The sequence below is a fragment of the Opisthorchis viverrini genome (assembly GCF_000715545.1).
Source record: "Opisthorchis viverrini unplaced genomic scaffold opera_v5_14, whole genome shotgun sequence".
Taxonomy (NCBI): domain Eukaryota; kingdom Metazoa; phylum Platyhelminthes; class Trematoda; order Opisthorchiida; family Opisthorchiidae; genus Opisthorchis; species Opisthorchis viverrini.
In genome coordinates, this window is record NW_008751670.1 from 1475896 (window position 1) to 1495926 (window position 20031).

General features: G+C 44.3%; 2 protein-coding genes across 2 annotated transcripts in view; one reads left to right on the forward strand and one right to left on the reverse strand.

The window, feature by feature from the left end:
* Positions 1 to 20031, reverse strand: part of T265_01318 (hypothetical protein) — a gene marked incomplete at both ends in the record, with an annotated part of 22155 nt that continues 2124 nt past the window's right edge. The window contains 9 exons of the mRNA XM_009165324.1: positions 1 to 1356; positions 1673 to 2200; positions 3312 to 3566; positions 4449 to 4757; positions 7882 to 8364; positions 11467 to 11622; positions 13828 to 14202; positions 16896 to 17066; positions 18521 to 18673. Coding sequence (XP_009163588.1) covers positions 1 to 1356; positions 1673 to 2200; positions 3312 to 3566; positions 4449 to 4757; positions 7882 to 8364; positions 11467 to 11622; positions 13828 to 14202; positions 16896 to 17066; positions 18521 to 18673 — 3786 coding nt within the window. The remainder of the gene's footprint in view (positions 1357 to 1672; positions 2201 to 3311; positions 3567 to 4448; positions 4758 to 7881; positions 8365 to 11466; positions 11623 to 13827; positions 14203 to 16895; positions 17067 to 18520; positions 18674 to 20031) is intronic.
* T265_01317 (hypothetical protein) overlaps positions 2337 to 20031 on the forward strand; it is a gene marked incomplete at both ends in the record, with an annotated part of 26655 nt that continues 8960 nt past the window's right edge. The window contains 2 exons of the mRNA XM_009165323.1: positions 2337 to 2352; positions 13304 to 13490. Of these exons, the coding sequence (XP_009163587.1) occupies positions 2337 to 2352; positions 13304 to 13490 (203 nt within the window). The remainder of the gene's footprint in view (positions 2353 to 13303; positions 13491 to 20031) is intronic.

The window sequence follows — 20031 nt, forward strand, 5'->3', positions numbered from 1 at the left end:
TTACGGTGGATGTTTATGTTCCGTCTGCCGCCGTAGTTGTCGATATCGTTGAATAGCGATTTCAGCGGGAGTTGGATGACGAGTATCGAGTGAACGCCTGGTGCTTTCTGTAGCATACGTTAACGAGCTAGGTAAAGTGGGCTGGACTTCTGAATGTCGGGAGGTTCTTGAGGTTGGAATAATCTCGAACATTTGTCTTCCGATTTGAGAATTAGGAGACTGCATAGGCAAAGTGACCGCAGAGTCAGATATCGAAGCACCCATCGGTGGCGGGCGTCCGGAACGTAAGAGATTATCGAGGTCCGAAGCAATATGGGATGCACTCAGGTCATCCGTACGTGGTTGCTGAAAAGGGAGTTCGCGGTGAAGTTCGCTGGGTAATCGAGCGCGGCCTACAGATGCCTCCAAACCACCAGCGTTCGGAGTAAGCACGGACAACACTGGCCGAGTAGGAATAGAGGAAGTCGGGCGTGAAATCCTCGGGACCAGATTAGTAAACTCTGTTGACATTGAAGGTGATGTTTGGTGAAGGCGGTGTCTATCCTCAGCGGACCAAAGGTCGCCCGCACGAGAACTGGGTCTGCGAGTCCTTGTTGGTACTGGCGAAATGCTTCTCCTTAAAAGCATAGGAACATCTTGACCAAAGAATGGTACCTCGGAAACGGAGCAAGAAACTGGAGTGTGACTTGTAACTTGCTGAAATATGGAACCTTCTGATCGGCGTGTAAATTCCGCGGAAGAAACTGGTACTTCAAAGTGTGGTAGTTCGAAGGAAACATGCATAGATTCAGTCAAACGTTGTACAGTAGCATCAGATGTTGTTGGTTCACTTGTCCCACACAACTGTGCCACTGGTGGACCATCTGAACTTGTGATATGGGCGCGCCAATCAGGCCACGGTTTCTTCGAAGAACATTCCAAGTTGCGGTAACTGGTCCACGGGCGGGAGAATAGTAAAGAAGTTTTAGAAGACGAACCCGAAAGAGACAGGCCAGGATGTTCATGTTCCATCTCATCTTCACGTGAACCTCTCCATCTCGGATCAATTCTAGGCGTCTGTGACTCATCAGGAGTCAGTCGGACTGAAGATTCACCCAGTACTGTTGACGGGGAATACCAGAGCCAGTCCAACATGTTTGGAACCAAGTTGTCAGAAGATCTTGACAGCCCTTGGTCTAGCTTGTGTGTCGATTTGGTTGGAACCGTGCTTACAGGACTTTGGAACCCTGAACGACGGCTTGTCGAAGCAACGTCGCGATTTTCAGTCAAGTTAGTGCTACTTGCCCAAAAGATGGGCCGTTTTGAGCTGGCTGACCTCCCACTCGTGGAGGAAGTGACAATACTACGACGAGGTGTCTGACCCACACAGACAAGCGTATTCATTATTCAGTGGTTGGACAGAGGGAGGAAGAGAAAAAACAGACAAATTCGGTACAATTTCCCGGGGAAAAAATGGAGGGGTTCACAAGAAACAATTAAAAGTACAACACTTTTGACACAAGGGGAGGGTTGAAGGTACTAGTATAGGTTAACAGGTACGACGCCTCTTCTCTGCGAGTAACACGATGTGTGACCACAGTGGACTTGGTTTTACGACGACGAATTCAACAAAAACGACAGCAAAAACGAGAACAACGAGTGCACAAGCAAGCAAACTAAACTCGGGACTCACTCTGATTTGGTGTAGATCCGAGTGGGAGAAACACCCTGTATCAAGACCGGCACTCTGACGAACCAACTGATGCAATTCTCCGTGCAGATTATCGGTCAGTCGCGTAGCTTCCATCGCCTGGTCAATAAGTTCGCGGCGGGCTGACACGGTTTCAACCAGACGCGTCCGAAGGGCATGTAATCGCTTGGAAAAACCATCCAACTCTAGCAAGTTCTCCGAACCTCCAAGCGCGATGTGATCCGCGCGAAGCTGCTTCAAGACCGGTTCCTTTGCCTTCACTTCATGGAGCAATGCTTCCAAAGGACCAGTATCCATTGCGTTAGCCAGTTGGCTGTACGTCCGTCTTAACGGTCCACTTAAAACCTGTTCACCGGAGGCAGAATGGCGCCTACGGCGTCCAGGTCGATTCACAGCCTCGTCCAGTTCTCGTTCCTTACGTCTGAGCCATGAATCAAATTCTGCTTCACACAGTTGTTGTTGATCCCAAGCCGTTCGAAGGTCATGAAGTTTCGCAATGTAGTCATTTAGCTGAAATCAGTCAATTAGCAAATCATCGAACTTTGGCTCGCAAGGAAAGAGAGGGGAACTAAATGAGTAGATTGGAAATTGTGTCTTTGATCAGCTTCTGGGACCCACCAGATCCGTTCTATCTTCATCAACTGCTATGACGCCTTCCGGTCGTAAGTTGTGATTGGATCTAGAAGTTTTAATATCACTTTCCTTTAAAGGTGTTTAGTAAACTTAGTGAACCGGGGAAAATCGCTCTACAGCTGTGTTATGCTTGCCAAAAATTCCAACCAATGTGCATCTCATGGATCAAGTCTGAGCGTCGATCATTGAAGCTTTGTAGACTGCATCGTTAATAAATTGAATTTCAGGCTACTTCAACTAATCAGGGATCGCGAAACAACGTAATTACTGTACAATGTGACGTGACCAAGAATCAAAGAACACAATGAAAACCGGGGCTGTTTGTGCTCATCCAGTCGGAATTATCGCTTTCCTGGAAGTCAGTTACCGAAACCTAAAACATGATTTCGAACAAACAGTTGCCATATCAACTGGCGCAGCACACACAGACCTTATGCCACTGTCCACGAACAAGCAGTGAATAAGACATTCTATCAAATGCTACACCGAAGGGTTGATGCTTCATGTTCGGACAGCGGCAGCACCCCCGGCAAAGGTACTTACAAACAAGCAGTAGTCAGCTTACACACAGCTTCAAAGTGAGTCAGCAGTAGCGGTGATAATAACAAACAAAAAACAAAACATAAACGGATTTATCAAGGACTCAGCAATCAGTGAATTCTTTCACCACAATCTATTATTTGTAAGCAAGGATCGGTGAATTCCGACGAAGTACGCTCATTTGCGAATTAATTTGCTCTTAATGACAGATTCAGTTTGTTTCCCCCCTCTCCCGTTTTACGGTATGACCATATAGGTTGAAGAAATCTCGAAGACTACGTCTACTGACCAGTCTCACGAAGAGTGAAACCGAAATTGGGCTGCGAAGAGTCTTCAGCAACCGTATAATCATTGAGTAACGTCAATTCTGGGTGAAAAATGAATCCCATGAGCTTTAGTCTGTGCAACCAAATGTAATCAGAAAAAAAAAACAAAAGAGTATGCATACTCTGTCAACAGCCCGTTTGAGTGCCTCACTGATTCTCGCAGCTCGCTGGCTCAGTTCGGTGCCTGTCAATGTCATGTCACTTCTCTCCCGGTCTCCACTAGGTTGTTTGTAGGCATCACCGAGTATTTCTGCCATTAAAGTTGCTGGGTCGGCCCTCTGTTGCACCACGGACACCAAAGATGTTGGAATCATAAGTCGTTTTGGTGGACTGGTGTGACACCGGGCTCTTTCCGAAGAAAGTTCTTGAGTAAACAGCTGAACAGAAAGTGACAAAGGCGATCAATTGCATGAACGAAGTAAAGCACAGTGGCCGAAGGATGCAACCTTCGTTTCCAAAGTGGAGGACGTGAAGTTGCATGTCAAAGTTAGACAATGAATTCAAGATGAGAATACTGGGTATGCATAAGAAAACGATCTCCAGTGGAACTTGAAAATCTAAGTTCACTTCTCGCGAAGTCACTGACCTACATCACCATCGTGTGGGACACAGATACATATCTGGCAGAGCTTACCTGGCTTGTATAAGGTATTCTGACCACAAACCTAGAATGGATTCAAATTAAAGCGCTAACCTTGAGATTTTGATCTAAAAAAAACTTGGGATCTCAAAAATTTGAGTGCAAAACGTTCCATTCATTTAGGAATGCGCGATCGCAGTTGAATTTAACTAAGAGTAAAGGGAGGTTTGTCGATCTTTCGGTGTCCAAAAACTGAGAAAACATACTAATGGTATGCCAAAACAGGGATGAAACTCTTCTGTAATCAGATCGCATCCACAAATGAGGATATGATCAACAGAGATAACCACAGGAGGCCAAATGTTCGCATGTGTTGGTGAAGCGCTAGTGACACGTTTGCCTCACACGCCAGATATGTAAAATTTATCTCCCTGCTTATGAGCCAGACTCGAACCTTATCGGGAGAGAAGGGAAGATACTCAAACAAGAGTGGGTGAATACCAGTTGTGTCCGTTAACTAGAAATTGCCTGCAAAACCGAATCAAAACTACACTGCTCACAAGCTGCAGAGCAAGACGCTGCTGAAAGAAGCGCGCAACTCCAGGTGGTTGGGGTTCCACGCTTTCCTTCAGTATCGTCAACATTCCAATCTGATGAAATAGCGAACAAAAAAGCTCACCATCAGTCTAGCCACAGTGGCCTCTGTATCGACCAGCTGAGACTCAATATCCTGTGAAGTGAGCGTAGCAATCATTGGACGTTCCACGGCCGTCTTCGAGGTGTCTTCATCCGATTCGTCTGAGCTTGACAGTACAGTGCGCCAATCCACCTTTATGCCTTCGTCCCCCACGGTATTTTGTCCTCGATGACTGGGTAGGTTAGGGCGTTTGTTCCACCATTCAGGCAATTCCAGTTTCAAATAGTCCGCAACTCGTGCCAAGACCGAAACGAACCGAGCCCAACGATTCTGCTGTTCCAATAGCCGTTCCTAAGGGGACCGAAGAATGGTTTACCATGGTGTTACAAGTTCGAATCGGTTTGTGTAACTGTCGAAGAGTTTGGCTCCTTATAAAGCAGAATACGATAGATTATCGAGTCGCTGTGAGTACCGTTCAAAATATACACGCCGAAAATTCCCGTTACTCTTTTAGAAAAAACTCAATGGAAAATGAACGAACGCGACTCGAGTCCATCTAATTCGTGAACTATTGTGACAAACGTGTCAGCCGTGGAAACACATAATTCCTCACCCGGCCAAAGAGTAACGTGGTGGTGTACATTATCTCTGAAGGTAGAGGATATGAGGTTTATAGAACCCCCAAACTCAACCACCGGAATTCGACCCTGAAACGATTACGTCCATAGATGGTAAGGACGACAGCTTGCATTATGGTGTAAAGGATGTCTGGTAGAACGAAACCTGGAAAAATGTTTTGACAGTTGAGCGGAGATCATCCAAAGGCCTACCAAGTAAAGATTTCTTGTGCAAAACGTTTTGTGTGGCTGTGGACAGTGTTAAGTCATACAAGTCTCCGCAAACCAAACAACTCTCTTGACTTTTTCGAAATTATAATAAAGAGGTATGTGTTACTTCAACGGCTGTTTTCACGTATCGGGCCTTGCTATTTCAGATGGCAAAACGTGTCAAAGAAGTCTTGATGGTTGCTGAGAAATTGACAGACGCGTAGAGCGTATGAATCGATCGGAGCGTGCAACAACTGTTTGATAAGCTTCGTAGAAAGACAATAGAAGTGAATCCTACTTAAAAGAACATGGGCGGTCTGCAGCGAGGACAGAGGCTCATTTTTCCTTGGATAAACAAATCGTGTAAAAACCGGATAGCACTGGAGATTTGGAGTCTAATCAGGTAAAATAGATTGAGCACAAGTGACAGACACTCATGCTTTTGGCACATAACAATGTGCAAACATAAATTGAAAAGCAAAAAAAATGGACGTTCGGCTGCAACACCCTTTTGGTGCCTAGCTGGCGTGCCACTCGAGGAAGCTAGAGAACTAAGATTCCACCAAACTGCCTAAGCCCAGAAAGGGACAATCCGGATTCAGAAGTTGAGTTCGAACCACGGACATCCTCTCAGTAAGTTCGCGTCTTAACTACTGAACTATATTGAGCTCAGGTATGTTCGTCAACATTCATTCTTAGGCGGTTGAGGCCCTCTCAGTATGATCCCACAATCAGCGACTGACGCCTCAAAATATCCTGTAAACACAGAGGTATACATAAACAACAACAGTGCTTCAGGCTTGTCCCCGCTGAAACGAAATTCCTGCCACAGAAATTTTCCACGTTCAAATGAGTTCGATGGGACAGAGGTCCCGTTGCCAAATAGTACCCAATAACTGCCAAATACATGAAGTCTACCGGAAAACGGGTGATATAAACCAGGAATGGTTCCAAAAAATTCTATACCAAACGTGTGGTAGAATTTCGAAGTCTTCCTTTCTTATGGATACTCGTCCGGTGGATCTGGAAGTAAATGCATGTGACATTCTCATTGGCAGTTTCAGGAGACTTTCCTGAGTACGGCGCGCCTGTCCATCAGGCTTATCTCTCGGAGACCTAGACTAATCATCTAGAATGACTCCAAATTCAACCTCGAAAATGTGTTCTATGGAGTGGTGAGTTAACTTACCAACAGTACAACCAGGTGTCCGAGTAAGTCAGGGATAAATGTGCCATTGGTATCATTTCGTGAACTCTCTCTTGAAAGATTCGATCCCCGGTTTTTTCTTGAAGTTGGGAGTACTTGTCGATGAATCTTTGAGTAGCTGCATCTCCTGCCCCCATTTATGGGAATGTGACATAATTTACTAAAGACAATCCCAACTAGAACACATTTTAGTCAAACTGTTGCGAAAATTTTAGAGTTTCTGTACTTTCTTGTTCACGTAGACCTCCTGGAGATTCCCATGGTGACCCAACGCTTTGTCTGCTAAACATCCCATTTAGGGACACAATTCAACCATTGAATATTTGGTGGAAGTCGCGCACCTGATCATAATTTGCACACCGTTCTGAAATGTGGTCAAGAAAAGATCCAGAGATTTCGGCCTGTAAGCAAAGCGAATGCATTCTGAAAATCCGAGAAGCACTGTTACAGCTGTTTCATCCTTATTGATGAGCAGCCTTTCGTGACCGGACGGTTAAATGTCCAAACTACAATGCGGGAGGTCGCGTGTCCGAGACTCCCCTCTGGAGTTTCGTGAGGTGCGCACTGCTATGGGAGGTCACGTGTCCGAGACTCCCTTCTGGAGCTTCATGAGGTGCGCACTGCTAATGATTGCCAATACGGATGAAACAGCCGTACACTGCTTCTCGGCATTTCCGCAGAGATTGGCTCCACTCACAGGACCAAATCTTCATTAAAATTCCTAAATCTCCTCATACTACCAACAAGAATCATGAGCTTCACTCTAATTTGCACACAGACGGACGTGTGGTTCATTGTAACTCCAAATCACATTGAACAGCTTGCTCGATAAAAAGGTAAGTCGCCCAACATAGGCATGATTTTTGAGCAGCTAGAATGATGTTAATAACTTCAGCTGCCGAAACAATAACAAATACCGTTAAAAGTTCCACAAGTTGAGATGTATTCCCAGGAATAAGAACGAGCTATTCGATAGTTCATAGGTCAACAGCTGATTCGATCATGATCCACGTCTTATTCGAATTCGGTAGGCACGTGGTCCCGAGGAAAATAGCCTGAAACCGCCGAACAGGGTCACATGTGTTAACTGTCTACACACCACTGCGACCGAAAGATCTCGTGCGGGTATTTTTCGGGATACAGCCACACGGTGACATAAGAATCTGACCAAATCCAAAGCCAGTGGCTTGATATTTATCAAGTTCCCCAGGACGATCGATAACTAACCCGAGAGGTCGTATAAGAAGTTCACAAGGTGGATGTAGGGACTAGCATGACTAGGTCAAAGACGTGAGCTGAAAGGATCGCGTAAATGTACGACCACTAAGAAAGGAATCCTTTGTATGTGTGCGATCATTTCTGAAACTGATCCTATCCTCCCTACCCGAAAAATGATTTCGAATAAGATGAATTCCAGTTGACAGTAAACGTCCACTCTTACCTTCACTTGCTCAGACATGTGACATAAACTCTTAAGGCCTGCTTCCAACTGAGTCACTTCAGTTTGAAAGGGGGATACACGGATGGCAGATGAAGTGGATCCGACTTGTTCTTTAACCGCGGCTTGTAATTCCAGCACTGTAGTCGCAATTTGTTCCGCACTGCCCGCCGATATTCCTGTGGCTGTCTGGAACCAATCCGGTAAACTTTGATCACCACGCTCGTCAGCAGAGTACTCCGCTTGACAGGCCTTTGCCAGTAAGGATAGTTTGGGTAATGTCTGAAAACGGAAATTCTGAAGCTGATCTGTCAACTCTTTGTGTACTCGGCCGAGTTGGAAGACACCTAAAGGACCATCTGGGTCTGTCGCATGGATTGCCAATAGTTTGAGAGAAGTGGAAAATATCCAATTCTCCGCCTCGTTCAGTTGAGTTGAAAACTCGGAGAACCTTTGCCACGTTGTTTCAGCTTTTTTTAGTCGGATCTGGGATAAAAGAAGAAGAGTCGATTTCGAAAAATACACTGACTTGCAAATCAATTTGGTTTTCATGAGAGACTCAACTGAATTTCTCGTTTATGCTATTCTACGACTGAATGTGCTGCACATAGGCCGCCTCATGATTCAGTTGGCACGATATTCGAGATATCGCAGTATATTTTCATAAAGGAACCTACTCATAGGGTTTTTGAAAACTCTTTGCCTGGCCAATTTGGGTTCAAGTAGAACATAAGGTTGACGGAAACTTGGGGACTGCCTAGCTGATGGGCCCCAAGAAGGGCGAAATCGGTCAAAGAATTTTCAGCAATCTGGTGAGTAGTTTCCCTTATGAAAACAGTCGATTTCGTTTATAGTTGTCAAGGTGAAAAGACGTTCCGACCAAGAATTTAGAAGGAATAGTCAGTATCAACATTACTAGCCTAGCCCCAACAAATAAGTACGGTAAACCCCGGTACAATGTGCCTTCCACAGTGATCACTTCCCATGTAGTGACCGCTTCTGAGTAATCCCATCTAATTCTCCGGAACAGGCATTGGATGAATTCTCGTGGTTCTGGTGCCAACCTACCATAAGGATGAACGCTACTGTCGAATTTGAACATCACAGGTTCTCGATTACAACATACTTTAGAGCGTCCAACTCACTGGAGCGACCGATTGCGACAGCGTTTACTGCGGATAGGTCAGTTTAGCTTTCACATGTTTGACTTTGTGGGCCATGAATTCTTTCTTCGATATAATCTAATGCCCCACAGAAACTCCGAAATTCTCTTCACCTTCTAACCGAAATCTCAAACACTACAGATGTTCCGAATTCCGCTTTTCATCTATTACCTACAAAACACCATTAGATGAACAACTCCATCTTGGTAAAACTAATAATACTCTGCAAAATATAGTAATTTCATGCTATACTAGTCACCATCCGACTATCATGTAAGCGTTCAGTACATTTATAACTCACTAACAATCGGCTGGTGTCAACAGAAGATCTGGAAAGGCTTGTTTATGAGTTTTTTCTAATCAAATGGGCATCACAAAGATTGCATACGGGTTCAGTCGAGCCGCGATAGTGAAACCTTTTGTCCTATAGGCAGTGTGAGACTGCAAAAATTCAGAAGCGATTCCGCCTTGCTTAGGGCTCGCCAGATAGCCGCAATTTCTAAACTTTTAAACGATTCTCCAACTTGATACGCTGTATTAATACCTCGTCCACACATGTTGATCGATTCATTCGGAGTTCGCTCAAATCACCAACTGAGTACACAAGTGATCCATAAATCTGTAGAAACTGGTATTCAAGTGATTAATTAAAATCTGTGAACTACATTCACCCGCTTGGCTCCCAAGAAGAGAGAAACCGGTAGACGAAAGTCGACTCAAAAGAATTAACTGTTTTATCCATATTTATTTTCCCTCACTGACCGCTCATAACTGACATCTTGACATTATTCATGTTGACAAAATCGCTTAGATCGTGGACAATACAGCGAGTAAACCGTTGGGCCGAGCACATACAACTTACATTCGTTATCGATCCTAAATTTTTTAAAAAAAACAGGAAATGTTTGCATTGACGATTTCCAATCATGTCGCGGTCCATGAAAACTATGAGGAAAAGTAGTATAATCAGTTCTAATTCTCCGGAACAGGCATTGGATGAATTCTCGTGGTTCTGGTGCCAACCTACCATAAGGATGAACGCTACTGTCGAATTTGAACATCACAGGTTCTCGATTACAACATACTTTAGAGCGTCCAACTCACTGGAGCGACCGATTGCGACAGCGTTTACTGCGGATAGGTCAGTTTAGCTTTCACATGTTTGACTTTGTGGGCCATGAATTCTTTCTTCGATATAATCTAATGCCCCACAGAAACTCCGAAATTCTCTTCACCTTCTAACCGAAATCTCAAACACTACAGATGTTCCGAATTCCGCTTTTCATCTATTACCTACAAAACACCATTAGATGAACAACTCCATCTTGGTAAAACTAATAATACTCTGCAAAATATAGTAATTTCATGCTATACTAGTCACCATCCGACTATCATGTAAGCGTTCAGTACATTTATAACTCACTAACAATCGGCTGGTGTCAACAGAAGATCTGGAAAGGCTTGTTTATGAGTTTTTTCTAATCAAATGGGCATCACAAAGATTGCATACGGGTTCAGTCGAGCCGCGATAGTGAAACCTTTTGTCCTATAGGCAGTGTGAGACTGCAAAAATTCAGAAGCGATTCCGCCTTGCTTAGGGCTCGCCAGATAGCCGCAATTTCTAAACTTTTAAACGATTCTCCAACTTGATACGCTGTATTAATACCTCGTCCACACATGTTGATCGATTCATTCGGAGTTCGCTCAAATCACCAACTGAGTACACAAGTGATCCATAAATCTGTAGAAACTGGTATTCAAGTGATTAATTAAAATCTGTGAACTACATTCACCCGCTTGGCTCCCAAGAAGAGAGAAACCGGTAGACGAAAGTCGACTCAAAAGAATTAACTGTTTTATCCATATTTATTTTCCCTCACTGACCGCTCATAACTGACATCTTGACATTATTCATGTTGACAAAATCGCTTAGATCGTGGACAATACAGCGAGTAAACCGTTGGGCCGAGCACATACAACTTACATTCGTTATCGATCCTAAATTTTTTAAAAAAAACAGGAAATGTTTGCATTGACGATTTCCAATCATGTCGCGGTCCATGAAAACTATGAGGAAAAGTAGTATAATCAGTATATCTGGCTTTCGGAGAGAGATGGCTTCCTCATTTTAGTAACAACTGAACAACGTAGCCCACTGGATGCACTAGGAGTAGGAACACAGTAGTACAGTCTATCGCGAAACAAAGAAGGTCAAACACACAGAGGAACATTCAAAACAAAAAAACTTCAAGGAATCATCAAAGTTAGACATCCAAGGCACTGGACCTCCGGACTCGTTTAGGAAAACCGACGAAATGGTAACATTTCCTTTACTCCTATCAACACACAAACATTATATATAAAGTTCGAGTACTGATATGACAAAAACGCGTGCATTAGTAGTGCAAAATGTTACCGGACATACTTCGACTTCCTGCTGCATTCGATTGAAACGCTCTTCGGCGAGTTCTGTTTGTCTGCTGACCTCGGCCTTTGGTGCATCGTCCGTGCTCAAATTGTTTGCCACACGGTGAAGGTTTTCGATTTTGGAGCGACTGTCTTCAAATTCCTGCCTGATGCGCTGAAATTTTAGAGAGCACAGGAGGATCCGAGCAGTGAATGTCCTTGTGATTTGATAGAATATTTGTAGATCAGCATAACCAGCTAGCCCTTGTTTTCTTAGCCGAGCCTGATAATTAGGTTTCAAACGTTTCATCCAGCCAATGGAGTGGGAGCATTTCTGCGAAGCTGTGAAATGTATCAGTGGTGGGGCACTAAGCAGTTATGTGCGTATGCTTATATAATCATATGAGCGGAAGTCAGTCCCGACTAGCAGTACGTACATAAACACATGCACGTAAATATTTGTTGTAATTCCACCGAGGCGTCGTACCAATCCACTTGGTGATGAAACATCTTCAACTCAGTTGTACAGCTCACCCCCTAGAGAACATTCGTGAATTAGAATTCGGTGGGAACTCAAGAACACCTGAAACCACTAGGAAAAGAACGATATCTTTCAGGCAACTTCTAAGACGTTTCATCTATTGTTCCACTCCAAAGTGATCAGTAACTGAAGTTAGTCCACCTAGGAACCCTGCCTGTGTGCGAGGTGATCTCCAGTGACGTCCTGGATATCGAGATGTCGCATGACACTGGTACAATCTGACCAAAGTTGATTCAGAATCCACTATCCCTTCACTCAATGCAGTATTTTCACTCCCCCCCCCCTTTAAACGCTTTTCTGCGACTTAACATAAACGCTATTTTCGAAGCGTGATTTCTCAGATATTTAGGATTAGACCGATCAGTATTGTTTGAATGATAAAAGGCGATCGGCGTCGGAAGTATGGCCTAAGGTTTGTAGTGCAGTAATGAATACCTGATACAACACCACACTTATAAGCGCACGGCTACCCGGACAGAAACGACGAAACCGCGATCACAGAACTTTGTCAGAATAATATGACCTGGTGCTTTGATGGGAAAACAAAGTAATTATTATTAACGTTGGACCACTTGGATGTGCGAGCAGAAAAGGTGGTGACCAACCGTAGAGCATATAAGGGCTCTTGATTTACTCAAGATTGAATGTGGTAGGCGGTGGACTTTTGTATAAATCTCAAAAGCCTAGCCATGTTATTTTGGTGCTTTGACCAGTATCCACTGTGAATGGTCGCCGTTTGATGAAGCTCCAATTCGCTGCACACGCGCCTCATAGAAACTCAATCGAATGGCTTCAACGAAGGTTCACATATGAGGATGTTCCGTGATAGCTACTGCATCTCCAATCTCTCACTCAGTGAAAGGAAGAGTGCTCACGGATGCGGAGTTGTTCATTGACCAACAAGAACAAAGCGCTTATAAGCGAAAGTAAAAAACCCACTTTCACAGTCTTTAAAAAGCGTCCTCTTGAACGTTCCTGGAAGTTCTTTGAATATTAAACGGTGATGTGCTTCCATAATTTCCGTACCAACCTTCCATCAGATGTGGTGACGACGCTTTGACATTTAGCTGGATACTGCTCACATGTTTCATCAGTAGTATACACCATGAGATTAGTATGTTGTCTTATGCCCTTGTGCTACTGAAGGCTTGTCCTCTCTGTAATGATTCCTTCGTATGCTTAAATAAAGCACCTCACACTAGGCAGCATTCCCATCGGCGACACTATTCCTATATGACGTTTGTGAAAACATTGTTAATATTTCTAACATCGTGGAGTTGTTCGTACGGTTGATCTCTGAATTCGGAGTCTGCAGACAGTGTTGAAGTGCGGACAGAAATTGTGATCAAGTCTGGTGGATATTCTCCCGCCATTCTGGATGATACGGTATCCATGAACAAAAGCTTGAGTTGGTCACTGGGTCAAGACAACAGCGTGGACGTCTCTTTTGTGATTTCGTCCACTGTGGTAAAGTCAGTATTCCTACTTTCAATGTCCATGAGGTGAGTACGTTCTAACGAAGGAGGCAAATTTGTTTCTGTTTTTTACTCAGGAGCGTCCCGCCCCAAGTTCGGTATTGTAAAGTCTTAATAACTGGTAGCATATCATTTCCTAGGGAAGTCGTAGTATTTGGAGTATTGTAAGTATTGTGTAGGTTTTGGTTTTCCTCGGTCGGAAATTTACCTGGACAGATAGCACATGTTAACCTCGTGGGAAGGGGAAACGACTTGTACATCCTGAATCATTTCACTGGATCTCTCACTGTTCCCACCCAACGATCAACTAAGACTTAAGAAACCTAGCACTTCAGGGGATTGGGGGACAGGTTTCATAACTTACCTTCAACTGATCCACGTAGGTTTGTTTCATACTGACCATGCGCTTCGAAGTGACAACAAACCTTTTACCCTCTTGATCCCGTTTTCTCGTCTCCGTGACCAACCCAACCAACTGACTGGCAAGTCCATCCAAAAACTGGGTCGTCTCAGACTGTGTCTCGGTCCATTGCACCCAGCGTTCAAGTTGCTCTTGCAGATGGCGTTGAGATTGTCCAAGTTGATGTGCTAACTCCTGAGCAGTAGTACGAAATGAGTCCACTTGGGCATGTACGGTTGTACTCAACGTCGTGTCTGAACTCTGTAGCAGCTGTTCGACTAGGCGAGCGAGTGGATCCAAATGTTGACTAATTTCTCCCGACAACGTCTGACTGAGGATCTAGAAGGATGGAGGGAGATGAGGAAAAATTTTGCACGAATGAAAACCGAAGTACAGCATGGAAGAGTCCCACAGATTATTCGGAAATTAATGTGACGAATTTGTGTAAAACGATGTAAGTTATGCGGAATGACGCGAACATTTTTACGACTGCATGTATGGCTGTCATAAGATAACTGTGTTGGGGTTATCCTTTCAACAGTTGCAAACCGACCAATCCACCGTCAAAACCAACACGTTACTTATGACGGCGTCCAGTAGACGCAATCCAGCTACTGCAGCAGGCCTCATTAGCAGTAAAACGACTGTCAATATGCCAGTGTCCTTCGAACCAAATCCTGGCCTTTTGATAACTGCTGTCTGGGCTCCGGAAATCTTGTAGTGTCTCAGTCGTCGAGCTGCAGGGTGGCTAGGCACCGAAAGAATGTCACAGCTGAACGATTATCTTTGTTTCTATTGAACTAGGACAACAGTCTGGGAACATGTTAGAGGAAGACCACAGCAATAAGAACCTACAGTCCCCAACAGGGTCGAGAAAATTTCCACGAGAGTGACTGAAGTGCTTGTTGGTGGAAGATGTCAATCCATTCAAGGCCAAACCTGTTTTACTTGAAGCCAAGTGATCTTAACGCCAAACTCAATGTAGACTGAGTAAGACCTTTCACGGAACCTGAAAAATGATTGAGCTAGAACATAGTCAAGAAGAGCGTGCTCTGTCCCAAAACAAGCACAGACTGGAAACTTTCACAATGGATCAGGTCGTAAAAGAACCAAAAAGCAAAGGCAGTGATTCTGGAACTATCATCAACCTATGTGATTGGAATAGTAGGTAGGAGAATTTTTAGGTATTTTCCATCAGTCAGTATGAATAAAAACTTGAAATACAGTGAGTGATATTACAATACAGTGATCTTCCAGCAGAGTGGAGACCGTTTAGAGATCCTGGCTGACAGGAAAATGTATTATGGTCTCTACGCGGCAATGACCTCTTTTTTGAAAAGTCCTTTCTAACAGATCATTGTATTTCGTACGTGTAAGCCTAAAGCACTGCTGAGCTCGTAGAATAACTCGGTAGATGGTTTGCCACAAAAAGACTAACAGAAGAAACGAGTACCATGTATACGTTTAGCCTCGCCCACTAATTTACGCTACTCCGTGCTTACGGATTGGAGAACTTGATCAATCTATATGATGCTGAGGACATGAACCCGTTTTCGTTTCAGGATGAAGCTTAGCACAAGTAAGTGCGTCTCACGACGCAACAGGCTGAGTGTGGACGTGCAGAGGGACTTAGAGTGACGAGCAGCGCTGCTAGGAGCACTCCTGAGGCCATTCCACATTATGATGGTAGAGCAGTTAGCGTCTGTCGAACCCTATAGGTGATCACATGTCAATTCACCCAGGTTGATAACTACGCACGAGGCGTAAGTGTAGGGAGAGTCTGTATCTATCTTTCATGATACAGTACGACCACCCCTGGTTAACAGTGAAATCAATCACTTAAGAGGAGGTTATTCTCCGTAAATTGCAAGTGGCCTAGAGGCCAATTGCGTCCTGAGTACCATTTCACTGCAGAACTGTTTTCATCACCCATTAAAAGAAGCGTTCACCCTGAGAATGCTACCAGATCCTACTAAATCTCAGCCACCTTTCACGTAATTACTAATCGACTTTGCACTCCTTCACTTTGCTTTCAACCACCCTGTACATGGGTTTTCGTGAAATTGATGCAAGAATCAATAAAATCTACCACCCACCAGCAAAACTTGACTTCTCCCCTCACCCATAATCACCAGTGAATTAACCTGACACCAAATGACAAGCAAACCAGAACTGTCATGGAATGAATGATCTCCAAATTTAGTGATAGTCATGTGGCCTAAACGAAGGAGTAGCAAAGGGCAGATAATCAAAAACCAAAGTCCCATCAGTGCTTTGTTGACTAGATGAGTAAACTATTAGCAATTGCCACATTGAGACCTGTGGTGAGCCTAATATTTTTCGGAGCTAAGCAGACGGCGAACGGAGTCTAATGGGAGTCTTTATAGCCAAATGACGCCTTAAAACCGGTTGCCACGCAAACAGTATCCAGTTACACACGAGTGTCATCACAGTGACTGATATAGATACCAAACACAGAAATTAGCTGTGGAATTAAGGAAATAAATAATGGATTTCGTAAGTGAGGAAGCAGTAGGTCACATCAACACCTTAAACAACACCCTCAATACATTCTTCATAATTACGTGAAAGCCGCCCTAAATGACAGTATAACATGTTTTACATGCACCGGGTGGTTTTTGCTAATTCGAGACTGAATGCATGCACGAACATCGAATCTGTTTACAGACATCCACAGTCGTAGGTCGTCTGCTTCGACATTTGGTAGGATCTACAGTTTGGATGAGTTGTGAGTATAAGTCACGGATTAGTGCTGGACAAGCGTCTTCAGAAGGGCCTCTCTTGAGGCAGTTCAGAGTCTTGCTGCTCTCAAAAGGTATCATTGCGCGCAAATGCAGTGAATGTGACAAACGGAGAATAAGCCAACGGACCCGGCAGATCATGCGGTACTGATGGTACCCGTACAAGTGAAAAAAATCGTCGCTGTGAGGAGCAGGGAAGTATTCATTCAATACCAAGTTTGAAATGAGTTGAAGTTAAAATATTCCGCACAAGGTTTCACAACAACTCACACGTCCATTGGCGAGCCGACGTTCTAATTCGGTCCTATCAGTCGTGTCGATTGGACAGCTGCATTGAGCAACTCGTTCGGACAAGGATGAAAGCCACTCCCCTGTTTCGGCCACGTGATGCTCATAGTCCGTGTGAATCTGAACGGCTTGTCGCAAATTGTGCAAGGTGTTCTATATGAATGGAACCAGAGTAAGCGGTCACAGAACAGAGCTTGATTTCAGCTTCTTGATCTCACCTAACGAAGTTAAAACGAGGGTAGCTCATCTCCAGCGGGAAGCAGCAGATCCAGAATTAATTCAGCAAACAGATATATGCGACGTGCATCGAATGGACTATAATCGCATCGATGGATGAGTTTCGACGTCGGAGCTAACGCCCTGATGCTCGATGAAAGTTTGCTAACTTCCTTCTTTCCGAGCTTTCATTTTATTTGTCGGATATCAAGCCGTGTGAACATGGCGTTTAGATGAATGAAAGCGCGTCAAACCGGCAAACCCTTGAGGGTATGAACTCGGTGCACCTTAAAAACCAGCTAATAATAATTTGGTCATTCTTAATTCAAAGAATACTCTGTCGGTTGAAAGGTTTGTTCTTTGGGGGTAGCCGGGAACAAGTCCTTCAAACATGATATTAGAAATCGACTCAGCTCTCGTAAGAAAATTCCTTGATCACCGGTTACTAGTAAGGTCAGGAAGGCTGAAAAGCATATGTTGCTGAAAAAATTTGTTTAAATTGCCAAAAAAAGTTACACAATTGCATCGGAATGCATTTCAGGTCTGGTTGTGACGGAACTGTACCAAACAGTTCCTCATCATGGTGACACAGACAATTATTACATGCCGAGAAAAGTTTGATATCGTCGAGTCCACACATCAGATTCATCAATTTAATCATCAGTAGTTCCCCTCATCGTCATCAACAGCATGACATCAGTGTTCAACGCCGATGCTTCACTGCCGTACAACCATGATTTTGTAATGTGAAATCAAGAAAGCATGGGTGGTCACAGTACTGAGACCCCTTGGAGTTACGTGATTGAAAGAGGGTTAATCTGGGTTAAAAGCATCATTTAGTCTATTCGAATAATGACAAAGACGTAGCTGGGTGCATGTGAGGTGACTGCAACCTTAAGAGTAGGCAGGCTCCGCACCCCCATAAGCTCAGGTTGGACTACTCTACCACACAGTTAAAGCCTAAAAAGAGGCGACCTTTGGAGAACTGTAGTGTGGCTTACTCGGTTCAAGCAGTAGACCGTTGCAAACCCTTTGGGGGCGAATAGCCACTTCTGTTTTGAGTTGTACTAATGCGTACAAGTGATCGGGACATCAACAGCATCTAGTCCTCCGAGCAACATCTAACCAGATTGCTCAAATGTAGAGTCACTTCTGCGCAAGACGGTCATTCAAAGTTGCCTAGGGCTAGGTAGGAATTCGAACACTGAAATGACCGGTCAGATACCAGCAAATCAACCAATGAGCTACTTCATGCTTGGTCGTTCACAAATAACGGACGTACATATCGATTGAGTATGTGGAGGATGAACGTGGTCATCACCGAAAGGCACAAAGGCACACAAACACAACTCTGGATATGAAAACCTACTCACTGAAAAGTATTCACCTACCTGAACAAGCTGAACGACTCCCTCGTATCGGTCGGTGAGTTGCTTCACCTGCTCCGTCAGTTGACAGCCAGGTTCCATCGACTTGACTCCAACTGCTTTTTTCATGCATAACTCGAAATCAGTGTGTTTGTCCATGCAGATACGATAGGTTTCCTGACGGGATGAAACATATGTTCAACACCAGAGATAGATCGGGTGCAACTTACGGGTCAAGGCCCTCCGAAAGAAAGGCGGTTGTTTTACCCATTTGGGCAACATGAGTGACTAGGGGTTTGCTTAATTCTATCGGATATATTGTTTCAGTGGCACTACCAAATTCGACTTGAGTGGAAGCTTTACAGGTTTACTTTCCTCTGTAGGCTTTGCAAAATAGTTTGATACTGGCCTTTCGAACTTGTGAAAGTGCTAATCGATCCATGTTTTCGCACAATGGCTCACGAATACAGAGAAGAGAAATTTGGATGGAATGACGTCCTGTCTTCCTCCCTATCATCACCAGTGACAGTGGTACCAGAGGAAAACACTGCTGTTTCACTGTCATATTCCAGACGAAAACGTCCCCACAAGTTTGCCACCTCATGGTGGAAAAAAACTTTGCTTATTCTCCACACAGGGCCTTCACCAACTAGATATTTTGAGTTGTGTTCTATAGACGAAGATGGTCCTCGGACTGAGCTTCTGTCATTCTATACTCACACACATCAGCCATCGCCTATTTCACACTTAAACAATCAAGCAACACTCGTTACTATTACTGCCAAGCTAAGTCCAAGCAATGACGAGCTCAGAAGAATATCTGTAAGAACACTGGTGTTGGTGATTCGCGTAAGTGTTCCTGAATTCTCAACGAAAACTGAATAGTTTCCACATCAATTGAGAAAAATGGAGATGAAGCGATCAAGCCCTGGTTTGAACAGCACGCTATGTTAATATACTTGACAGGATCACAAGGATGAACATGAAAACTACGCAAGAGGGAATACTGCTCAAGTCGATGTGGATAAATATCGTACCAGGATGCACACTTCTTTATTTGTGATTTCATCCATTGAATGAGGTCGATCTGTGCTGAAAAGCCGAGAAGCGCTGCACGGCTGTTTCATCCTCGTTTAGAATCATCAACGTGATGCATCGCACATGGCCTTTCGGCCAGGAGCAGTCGGTTCGCAGCATGATTAACTCGCATTTAGATAGGATACAGCGGGGAAACCAAGTGATCAAAACATAAGCCCAACTACGGTCTAATATGAACGCCACATGGGTTCGACTCCAACATCGGTGACAGCTGGTATCGTTTTGAGATAGCCAATGAAACAGGATAAGCATGAGCCTACAGCCAGAGAGCGGGAGTGTCAGGTCATTGGATCGCAACTGCCTTAGCTGTTCCTACAAACTCCGTTTTGGCAAACCCAGTACCCCTACCATTTGCTTTCACCTACGCCCCGCCACATCACCTCCTATCGTACACGAGAAATCCCCGTTTCTCCGACCCTGTTCAACCGAATTCGGTG